The 12,147-nt window shown below is 39.2% G+C and overlaps 1 protein-coding gene across 2 annotated transcripts in view; it reads right to left on the bottom strand.

The window, feature by feature from the left end:
• Positions 1–12,147, bottom strand: part of PRKD3 (protein kinase D3) — a 106,385-nt gene that overhangs the window by 48,928 nt on the left and 45,310 nt on the right. For both annotated transcript variants that reach the window (XM_003416077.4, XM_064277191.1), the window contains exon 5: positions 9,524–9,681. In XM_003416077.4, the coding sequence (XP_003416125.1) occupies positions 9,524–9,681 (158 nt within the window). The remainder of the gene's footprint in view (positions 1–9,523; positions 9,682–12,147) is intronic.

Raw genomic sequence — 12,147 nt, 5'->3', positions numbered from 1 at the left:
CACCAAAGAACGCACACAGGGAGTATCAGAAGGCAACTCCACAGAGCTCCCAGCAGGAGACAGAGAACCTGATAACCAGGGATACACACTTCCCCACCCCCACCCATTTTCCCTCTATGCAGCCTTCACCACTTTCCAACAGGCCACGGTTGCTGCCTTGCCCCCTTCAGTGCCATTTTTTTGCTTGTTGTTTTTTGTTCTTTGATATTTTTGTTGTTGTTGTTGCTTCTCTCTCTCTCTCCCTTCCTTCCTTTCCTTTCTCCTGCCCAGCTAGCACTGTGTGCATCATCTCTCCTTCTTGACGGGTTGTGATTTTTTTGTACGTTTGCTTTGTTCTTTTCTTTCTTTTTTTCTGTTTCTTCCCCTCTTTTCCTTGCTTCTTCTTCCTGCCCACCCAGCGGCCATGCTGCACCACCATCAATGACCAGCTCCCTGGTTGTTTTTGTTTGTTATAGTTTTTTCTCTCTCCCTTCCTTTCATTTTTCCCATCCATTCAGCCCTGTACACTGCCCTTAACTTCTTGGTGGGCTGTGTTGTACTGCTCAGCTGGAGAGCCTCTGGCACATGGCCTCCCCAAGTCTGCACCGCCCCCATAGGCTGGCTCCCTTAGCGCCATATTTATTTTTTATTGTCCCCTTCTCCTTTTCCTTCTCCCTCCCATCTAGGCCCTACATTGCTTCCGCCCCTTCCTGATGGGCTGTGCTGTGCCACCTGGCAAGAAAGACATCAGCTTCCCACAAACCCAATTCTGTCCCATCCTCAATGGCTGGCTCTCCCACCACCATATACATACATTTTTTTTGTTGTTTCTATTATTATTATTTTCTTTTTACTTGTTTGTTGGTTTCTTCTCCCTCCTTCCTTTCCTTTCTCCCATCCATCTAGCTCTGTGCACCACCCATGCCACTTCAGGACAGTCTGAGCCATACTGCTGGGCTAGAGAGCCAACAACACACAGCCTTGCCAGGTCTGCCCCACCCCCACCTGCCAAATCCTACTGCACTGCCATTTTATTTACTTTTTTAATTTTAATTTTTTTACATCATTTTTTGCTTTTGTTTCTCTCTTCCTTTACGCACCCACTTAGCTCTGCACATCACACCCTCTCCTTTTCCTCCTGCCTATTTGCACCATGGAAACCCTGGTGGTGTAGTGGTTAAGTGCTATGGCTGCTAACCAAAAGGTCGGCAGTTCGAATCCACCAGGCATTCCTTGAAAACTCTATGGGGCTGTTCTATTCTGTCCTATAGTGTTGCTATGAGTCGGAATCGACTCGACGGCAATGGGTTTGTTTTTTTATCTGCACTGTGTGCCCCCGGGTGATACTCACGTGGTCCCCTGGGCACTGGCCTGCAATGCCCCCCAGCCCTGCTTCACTGCACCCAGTTTATGCCACAAGCTGCCCATGCCTGACCCTCCACCTCTGCTGCACCTGCCAGGCTGCACCATAGCTGAGTGACTGGCCCTGCCCACCTGGACAAGATGGTGAGATGTATTGTGCCCACAGGGAAGTAAGCAACAAAACACATCCTGTCCTCCTGTCTCAACATAACCAAATGAAAGAAAAAAGCAGGATGAACCAATCAAATCTATAATGAATAAATGAATAATTCCTGAACGTCCCGGAGACAGCAGAGAGTATCAAAAAATATAAAAAGACAGGAGAGGATGGCTCTGCAAAGTGACCAAAATAAAACATCAGATGACCTTCTGGTAGAAGAAAAGGTAGTAGAATTACCTGATAGGGAACTGAAAACTCTAATATTCAGGGTTCTTCAACAGATGAAGGAAAATGCAGACAAAAATAAGGAAAAATACACAAAATCACGGAAAAGACAGACAAAACAATGGAAGAATTCAGGAAACGAATACAGAAACAAAATATCAAAATAAATAATTAGAAATCATATAAAAACAGCAATTAGAAATCTGAAAGATAAACAACAAGATTTCAGAAATGGACAGCACAATAGAAGGTTTCAGGAGCAAATTTGAAACAATGGAAGACAGGATCAGCGGAACTGAAGACAAATCCTTGGATACCACGTTGTTTGATGAAAAATCAGAGAAAAGAATGGAGAAAAACAAAGAAAAACTGAGAATGATGTGGGATATAACCAAAAGCAAAGATTCGCCTGTGATCAAAGTTCCAGAATAGGGGGAGAAAACAGGAAACAGAGAGGATCACTAAAGTTTTGCTAACAGGAAACTTCCCCAATATCATGAAAGACGAAAAGCCAACCATCGAAGCAGCTTAAAGAACCTCAAAAGAAAAACACTAAGAAATATCATAATCACACTCGTTAAAACCAAAGACAAAGAAAGAACACTGACATCAGCTCAAGAAAAATGAAAAGCCACATACAAAGGGAAAACAATAAGACTAAGCTCTGATTACCTGGCAGAAACCATGCAGGTAAGAATGTAATGGGACGACATACATAAAATCCTGAAAGAAAAAACTGCCAACTAAGAACATATCCTACAAAACTCTTGCTCAAATATGATGGTGAAATAAGAACATTTCCAGATGAACAGAAACTAAGGCAATATGTAAAAACCAAACCAAACTTACAAGAATTATTCAAAGGAGTCCCTTGGTTAGAGAACCAACAACATCAGACAACGACCTGAAATTAGCACATAAGACAGCATCAGCCAGATACCAATCTAGATATAAATTCTCAAGAATAATACAAAACTAAAAAATTTAAGACAGGAAACCAGAGAGGTCAGTTTGTATATGACAACAAAGTCAGAACAATAAAAGAGGGAATAAACAGTGTAGTTATAGAACTTTCAAATGGAGAAGAAACCAAGGCATTACCAAGTATAAAATACTAGTTTAAATTTATGAAGACAGGGGTAAATCTCAAGGTACTCACAAAGGAAGTTAACAAACCTACTCACCAAAATAAAGAAAAAAAAAAAAGTCTCAGTAAACCCAAATCTATAAAACCGAAAGCAATGGAAAAAAAAAAAAAGCCCACGAACAAAAGGAATTCAGCACAGAAGTGTAAGAGGAACAAAGAAAATGTCGGCACTACAAAAAAAGCACCACAAAAAGATAGCAATAAACTCACACCTATCAATAATCACACTGAACGTAAATGGTTTAAATGCATCCATAAAGAGACAGCATGACAGAATGGATTTAAAAAAACCAAAAACAAACAAAAAAACAGGACACATCAATATGTTGCCTATAAAAGACACACCTTAGAAACAAAGACATAAATATGATAAAAATCAAAGGATGGAAAAAAATATGTCAAGCAAACGGCAACCAAAAAAGAGCAAGAGTGGCAATACTAATCTCAGATAAAACAGACTTTAAGACAAAATCTAACATAAAACACAAAGAAGGGCATTATATCATGATTAAAGGGACAATCCACCATGAGCACATAACCATAATAAATATCCACACACCCCATGACAGGCTCTAAAATACATAAAATAAACTCTAACAGCACTGAAAAGAGAAACTGACAGTTCCACAATAATAGTAGACTTCAACACACCATTCTCAGTAAAGGACAGAACATCTAAAAAGAAACTCGACAAAGATACATAAGATCTAAAGGCCACAATCTGCCAACTTGATGTCACAGACATATATATGCACGCAACAGCAGTAAAGTACGCATTCTTTTCCAACATGCACGGAACGTTCTCCAGAACAGACCATGTCTTAGGTCACAAAGCAACCCTCAATAACATCCAAAATACTGAGATAATTCAAAGCAGCTTCTCTGATCACAACACCGTAAAAGCAGAAATAACAGGAAGAAAAAAAAAATCAAATACTTGGAAACTGAATAACGCCTTGCTTAAAACCCACTGAGTAATAGAAGAAATCAAAGATGGAATAAAAAAATTCCTAGAATCAAACAAGAATGAAAACACATCATACCAAAACCTCTGGGACCTAGCAAAGGCAGTGTTCAGAGGTCAATTTATAGCAATAGATACACACATCAAAAAAGATGAAACAGACAAAATCAAAACGTTAGCTATCAACTCAAACAGATAGAGAACAGCAAAAGAAGCCTGCAGTCACTAGGAAAAAGGAAATAACAAAGATTAGAGCAGAAATAAAAGAAACAGAGAACAGAAAAACAATACAAAAAAAAAAATCAACAAAACTAAAAGTTGCTTCTTTGAGAAGTACAACAAAATCAACAAAACCTTGGCCAAACTGACAGGAGAAAAACAAGACAGGACAAAGGTAACCCAAATAAAAAGCAAAATGGGGGACATTACAAACAGATCCAACCGAAATAAAAAGGATCATGACAGAGTATTATGAAAAACTATACTCCAATAAATTTGAAAAACTAGAGGAAATAGACAAATTTCTACAAACACACTACATATAAACTAACACAAACTGAGGTAGAAAATTTGAACAGACCCATTACAAGAGATTGAAAAGGACTAAAAAAAACTCCTACAAAAAAACCCCCTGGCCCAGATGGCTTCACTGGAGAATTCTACCAAACATTCAGAGAACAGCTTGCACCAGTACTACTCAAACTATTTCAGGACATGGAAAAGGAAAGGATACTTCTGAATTCATCCTATGAAGCCAGAATAATCCTGATATCAAAACTAGGCAAAGACACCACAAAAAAAGAGAATTACAGAACAATATCACTCATGGATATAGATGTAAAAATTCTCAACAAAATTCTAGCCAGTAGAATTCAGCATTGTATCAAAAAATAATGCACCATTACCAAGTGAGAGTCATACCAGTTGTACAATGACGGTTCAACATTAGAAAATCAAACAATGTAATCTACCACATAAAAGAAGCACATGATCATCTCAATTGATGCAGAACAGGCATTTGATTAAGTCCAGTGCCCACTCCTGATAGAAACTCCTGATAGAAATAAAATGGTCATAGAAGGGAAATTCCTCAACATAATGACTGGCATCTATGCAAAACCAACAGCCAACATCATTCTCAACAGAGAGAGGCTGAAACCATTCTCCCTGAGAACAGGAACGAGACAAGGATACCCTTTATCAACACTTCTATTTAACATTGTGCTGAAGTCCTAGCTAGAGCAATAAGGCAAGTAAAAGAAATAAAGGGCATCTAAATTGGTAAGGAAGAAGTAAAACTATCTGTTTGTGGATGATATGATACTATACACAGGACACCCAAAGGACTGCATAAGAAAACTACTGTAACTAATAGAAAGATTCAGCAGAGCAGCAGGATACAAGATAAATATACAAAAATCACTTGGATTCCTATACACCAATAAAGAAGAACTACGAAAAGGAAACCAGGAAAGCAATACCATTTATAATAAAAAAAAAAATTTATAATAGCCCCTAAAAAAGTAAAATACTTAGGAATAAATCTAACCAGGGATGTAAAAGACCTATACAGAGAAAACTACAAAATACTACTGCAAGAAACCAAATGAGACCTACATAAATGGAAAAACAAACCATGCTCATGGATAGGTAGACTGAACATTTTAAAAATGTCAATTCTGCACAAAACAATCCAACGCAATCCCGACCCAAATACCAACAGCATTCTTTAACGAGATAGAAGAACTAATTGTTAACTCTATATGGAAAGGAGAAACCCTGGTGGTGTAGTGGTTGAGTGCTACGGCTGCTAACCAAGAGGTCGGCAGTTCAAATCCGCCAGGCATTCCATGGAAACTCTATGGGGCAGTTCTACTCTGTCCTATAGGGTTGCTATGAGTTGGAATCAACTCGACAGCAGTGGGTTTGGTTTTTTTGGTATATGGAAAGGAAAGAGGCCCTGGAATAAGTAAAGCACTACTGGATTAAAAGAATAAACTAGGAGGACTTGCACTACCTAACTTCAGAACCTGCTATACAGCTATGGTAGTCTCAACAGCCTGGTACTGGTACAATGACAGACACATTGACCAACGGAACAGAATCCAGAGGTAAATCCATCCCTCTATGGTTGCCTGATCTTCGACAAAGGCCCAAAGTCCATTAAATGGGGAAAAGACAGTCTTTTTGACAAATGGTGCTGGAAAAACGGGATGTCCATCTGTAAAAAACAACAACAGGACCCGTACCTCATACCTTACACAAACACTAATTCAAAATGGATTAAAAATGTAAACATAAAACTAAAAGCTATAAAGATCACAGGAAAAAAAAAAGTGTCAATATTAGAAGCCCAAATACACAGCATAAATAGCATACAAACCATAACTGACAATACACAACACCTGAAGATAAGATAGATAATTAGGATCTTCTAAAAATTAAGCATTTATGCTCATCAAAAGACTTCACCAAAAGAGTAAAAAGAGAACCTACAGACTGGGAAAAAAAATTTGGCTATAACAAATCCGACAGAAGTCTAATCTCCAAAATCTGTAGGAAAATCCAAACACTACAAAAGACAAATAATCCAATTAAAAAATGAGCAAAGGACATGGACAGTTCACCAAAGAAGACATTCAGGCAGCTAACAGACACATGAGTAAATGCTCATGATCACTAGCAACTAGAGAAATGCAAATCAAAGCTACAATAAGATACCATCTCACTGCAATATAACTGGCATGAATCAAAAAGAAAATAACATGTTAGAGAGGTTGCGGGGAGCTTAGAACTCTCATGCACTGCCGGTGGGAATGTAAAATGGTACAAAGCTAGAAATAAAAATACCATATGATCCAGCAATCCCATTCATAGGAATATATCCTACAGATATAAGAGCCATCACGCGAACAGACATATGTACACCCATGTTCAGAGCAGCATTATTCACAACAGCAAAAAGATGGAAGCAACCTAAGTGAACATCAACAGATGAATGGATAAACAAACTATGGTACATTCACACAATAGAATATACCCAACAATAAAGAGCAATGATGAATCTGTGAAACTTCTTACTAGGTGGATGAATCCGGGTGGCATTATGCTCCGTATTAAGTCAATAGGAGACCACTATTATAAAAACTCATGAAAAGGTTTACACACAGAAAGAAACAATCTTTGACAGTTACTTGAGGGAGGGGAGGGAAAAACACTAGACAATAGATAAGTGGTAATTTTGGTAAAGGTTAAGACAGTACACAATTCTGGGGAAGTCAGCACAACTTGTACAAGGCAAGGTCATCGAAGCTCCATAGACACATCCAAATTCCCTGAGGGACCTAATTATTGGGCTGAGAGCTGGGGACCACGGTCTTGGGAGACATCTAGCTCAACTGGCATAACAAAGTTTATAAAGAAAATGTTCTACATCCTACTTTAGTGAGTAGTATCTGGGGTCTTAAAGGCTTGTAAGTGGCCATCTAAGACATTCCACTGGATCCACCCCTTCAAGAGCAAGGGAGAATGAAGAAAATCAAAGACCCAAGGAAAAGGTTAGTCCCAAGGACTAATGGATCACAGCTACCACATCCTCCACCAGACTGACTCTAGTACAACTAGATGGAACCCAGCTACCACCACCGGCTGCTCTGATAGGGATCATAAAAGAGGGTCGGAGCAGAGCTGGAGAAAATTGCAAAACAAAATTCTAACTCACAAAAAAAGACCAGGCTTCCTGGTCTGACAGAGACTGGAGAAACCCTAAGAGTATGGCCCCCTGATACCCTTTTAACTCAGTACTGAAGTCACTCCTGAGGTACATTGTTCAGCCAAAGATTAGACAGGCCCATAAAACAAGACTAAATGGGCACAGGAGCTCAGGGACAGGGACAAGTAGTCAGGAAGGGACAGGAAAGCTGGTAATATGGAAACCCAGGTCGAAAGGAGGAGAATGTTGACATGTAGTTGGGTTGGCGACTGATGTCACAAAACGTGTGTTAATTGTTTAATGAGAAACTAATCTGCTCTGTAAAACTTTATCTAAAGTAAAATGATCTTTAAAGAAGTACAAAGAATGCTAAAATCTACACTAATTTCGTTTTCGTCAGCTGTCCAAGGTGTCCTACTCTAGTCTGACTTCCCCTTCCTCCATGTGGGCATACAGCGAGCACCTTACACGGAACAAAAGCAAAACGGAACACTACTGTGATTCTGCAAAGCTAAGAAAGTAGCCAGTGGGAACCAGAAATAAGTATTGTAGGCCTTTCCTTATCTCTGTTCCTATTCTAAAGATGACTCAACCGCTCTCCTTCTCTTGCTCCTGCCTCTACCATTCTGGTTTGTCTCAATGTCAAAACACACAAGAGGGAGTAAGATTGATTTAGCCAGTCATCATCAATACGATGACTATAAGGATACCCCTGTAAGGCAGAGCTTTCATACCAGGCCCCTTCTTACACCAACTGCCCATTAGTGACTACCTTTGGGTCAGGGCCTTCTGCAATCAGGGGATTAGGGCCATGATAGAGACTACGTATGCAAGGAACTACTCTGGGGACTCTAGCTGTAGCAGCCACCTGATTTGTCACGTCCAGTAAAAAACCAGTTGCTGTCTAGTTGATTCGGACTCAGGGTGACATCAGGTGTGTCAGAGTAGAACTGTGCTCCATAGGGTTTTCAATGGCTGATTTTGGGGAAGTAGATCACCAGGCCTTTCTTCCAAGGTACCTGTGGGTGGACTAGAATCTCCAAACTTTCAGTTAGCAGCCAAATGTGTTAACTGTTTGTACCACCCAAGGATTCCAGTTATGGCTAGCTAGTATGATCAAATACACAAGGGAGTTATTTCTTTCATCATCCTTGAAGGTTATGGCTTATTAGGAAAACAAAAAAAATTATTGACTTAAGAATAACGAAATCTGAGTTTTAATTCTAATATCCCTTATGAATTTACTCTGTGACTTCAGACAAGTCCTGTAACCTGAGTCTCAACGGTCTCATCTGTATATATATATACCAAAAAAACCATATCCAGTGCCATGGAGTCGATTCTGACTCATAGCGACCCTATAGGACAGAGTAGAACTGCCCCATAGAGTTTCCAAGGAGCGCCTGGTGGATTCGAACTGCTGACCCTTTGGTCACTTAACCACTATGCCACCAGGGTTTCCATATATATATATATATATATACACACACACACACACACACACACACACACACATGCACCATGGAATAAAAAGTTTGGCGGTCTACTTCCATAAAGGTTACAGTCTTGGAAACCCTATGGGGCAGTTCTACTCTGTCCTACAGGGTTGCTATGAGTTGGGATCAACTCCAAGCAGTGGTTTGGTTTGGTTTAGTGACATGATCAGAGATAAGTATTGGGAAATTTGATCTGGTTACAGTCCATAAAATGAAGTGAAGAGGCCAGAAGCTGAGATACCTAGTTAGGAGGCTATTGAAGAGGTCCAAGTGGCAAATAATGTGATCCCAAGGTATACTAAATGCAATTCATTATTACTGGTAACCTCTGTCTCCGCTATTACATTTTAAGTTTCTTCAGTGTAGGAAAGTTCCTATTCTTTAGTATGTAACTTACCATCCAGAATGATGTCATATACCCTATAGAAATACAAGGAAAAACTAGCTAAATGTCCTTTGATTACCTTCTAATACATACCTCCTCACTGGAAGGGACTGCACATTCAGTCTGTAGGGGTCTTGGAACTGAGAGGCCAGGTCCTGGCAGCGATACATTTGATAGACGTCTCTTTCTTACTCCACTACAATTATTTGGAATCTTGAAGGCACATCGTTTATGATAATTTAATCCACAGCCTAAATATATTTCAAAAGGTAAAAGCAGGTAAAATTTAAAAAGTTTACCATGTAAGTGTGATACATAAAAAATAGGTGCTTTTTATTTATTTTGTCTGGCAGCAATACGTACCCTAATGGAGAACTCCAAGAATTATAGGAAAATGCGTAGAAAGGTTTATTTAGAAAGGTTAATTAGCTTAGAGCAGTGGTTCTTCAAGTGTGGTCTCTAAGATATCAGCTAATAACCTGTTAGAAAAGTAAATCATTGGGCTCCACCTCAGAGCTACGCAATCAGAAACTCTGGGGATGGGGCCCAGCCATTTGTGTTTGAAAAGCCCACCAGGTGATTCTGAAGCACAGTGAAGTGTGAGAACCACTCGCTTAAAGCACTGGTCAGCAAACTGGAGCCTGTGGACCAAATCCCTCCTGTCAATGTGAAAATTATATAAAATTCAAATTTCAGTGTCCACAAATAAAGATTTATTAGAACACACCCAGGCTCATTTGTTTATGTATTGTTTATGGCTGCTTTCACAGTACAATAGTAGTGTGCTGTAACCGCAACAGAGATGATATGGTCCCCAAAGCCCGAAACATTTATTTTCACAAGAAAGGCTATAGACCGCCACCTTCAAGGACTGTTTTAATCAGAGGTGTGCACTTGGGTCCTACCTCCAGAGATTCTAATTAAGTATTCTAAGGCGGAGTCCCTGCATGTATTTTTTAAAATTGTCCAAGCAATTCATACGAACAGCCTTATTGTCTCTGTAACGGGAGAAGTGACAACGTATTAAAGAATTTCTTAATCCAAAGCATCAACGAGTAGCTTCTTGTAAACTATTTTACCTCTATCTGATAACTTCCAAGGTACCCAGCTCCTATATGGCTGCAAGAAGAGTTTGTGAAAACAACAGTAGCTAACATTTCAAATGCATCATTTCATAACATTTATAAATGTAAACTAAAAGAAATATAAATCAACATAGAAATATTCTTTTGTGTAAAACAGTGCTGGCAATACCTACTGCATTACTGTTAGACTTGGATAAGAAAGTATGTTTATCATTTGGCATGGTGCCTAGTACATTCTCCAGTGACAGGCTCTGGACTCAGACTAACTGGGTTCAAATCCTGGCTCTACTTCTTAGTAGCTAGGTGACCTTGGACAAGTCATTTAACCTCTCTTTTTCTCCAATTTCTTAATTAATAAAATGGGAGTAACAGGAAGTACCTCAGTGTTTTTGTTAAGGAATTAAGTGACTAATTCATGTAAAGTTCTTAGCACAGTTCTTGGCATACAGTAAATACTCAATAAATGTTAACTATAATGATGATGACGATAAACTAGATAGACACGGGTTCAAATACTCTCTCTGCCTCTTTAGTAGTTATGAGACCTTATATAAACCACTTGCCTTGGCTGAGACTCAGTTTCTTTACTGGTAAAATACCTTTCTTCCAGGTTTATAATGAAGATTAAATAAGATGTCTAGCAGTACCTGGAACAGGTGTTATCTAATTATAGTTTACCAACTCTATTTCCAAAGTCCTTCCTTCCATAAATATTTTTTTAAAGCCAGTCTCCAATACCTTTCCAGCTTAGGAATTCCGTAAATCTGAAAGGTCAACCTTTAGAACCAACACTAGTGAAAGGACTGTTTCTGCTCCACTCATGGGTGGCTCAGACAACCTGATCAAGGGTGAGCACAGCAAGATATAAAGTGTTCAAAGTTTTTAGATTAGAACATGTCACTTTTGCCCACTTTGAAATGTGTAATCTTAAATCTTGAAACTCTGTAAGTTATTACAAATTAACTTTACATACTCACTACAACTTGTCTTCCACTGCCTATAAAGCAAAATCATAATGGAAATGTTAATGAAAAGCCTTACTTTCTCTCTAGTAACACTCAGATTTTAAGATAGAAATGTGGTGATCTTATGAATCTCAAGAATCACAACTTACTCCGTTGTATATGAAAGACTGATTTTTTTTAAGATTATAAAAACATAAAGGAATTAATATTTATTGAGCAACTACTTTGTGCCAAGTATTTTACCCGTGTTGTTGTTGCTGTGTGCTGCCAAGTCAATTTCTACTCACAGTGACCTTATAGGACATAAGAGAGCTGCTTTACAGGATTCCCAAGACTGTATGTAATCTTTACAGGAGCAGATCTCTAGGTCTTTTCTCCCGCAGAGCAACTGTAGGATTCAAATCACCGACCTTTTGGTTAGTGGCCAAACGCTTTAACCTTTGCACCACCAGCGCTCCTTATTTTACCCATACTGACCTCATTTAAAGAAGCCCTGGTGGAGCAGTGGTTAAGTGCTCGGCTGAGAATCTAAAGGTCAGTGGTTCAAATCCACCAGCCACTCCATGGGAGAAAGACCTAGCAATCTGCTCCCATGAAGATTACTGCCTTGGAAACCCTATGAAGCAGTTCTACTCTGCCCTACAGGGTCACTATGAGTTGGAACTGA

This window comes from Loxodonta africana, chromosome 26 (assembly GCF_030014295.1).
Source record: "Loxodonta africana isolate mLoxAfr1 chromosome 26, mLoxAfr1.hap2, whole genome shotgun sequence".
NCBI classification, from domain to species: Eukaryota; Metazoa; Chordata; class Mammalia; order Proboscidea; family Elephantidae; genus Loxodonta; species Loxodonta africana.
The sequence above is the reverse complement of the archived record's forward strand: the minus strand, read 5'-3'. Positions and strand labels throughout refer to the sequence as shown.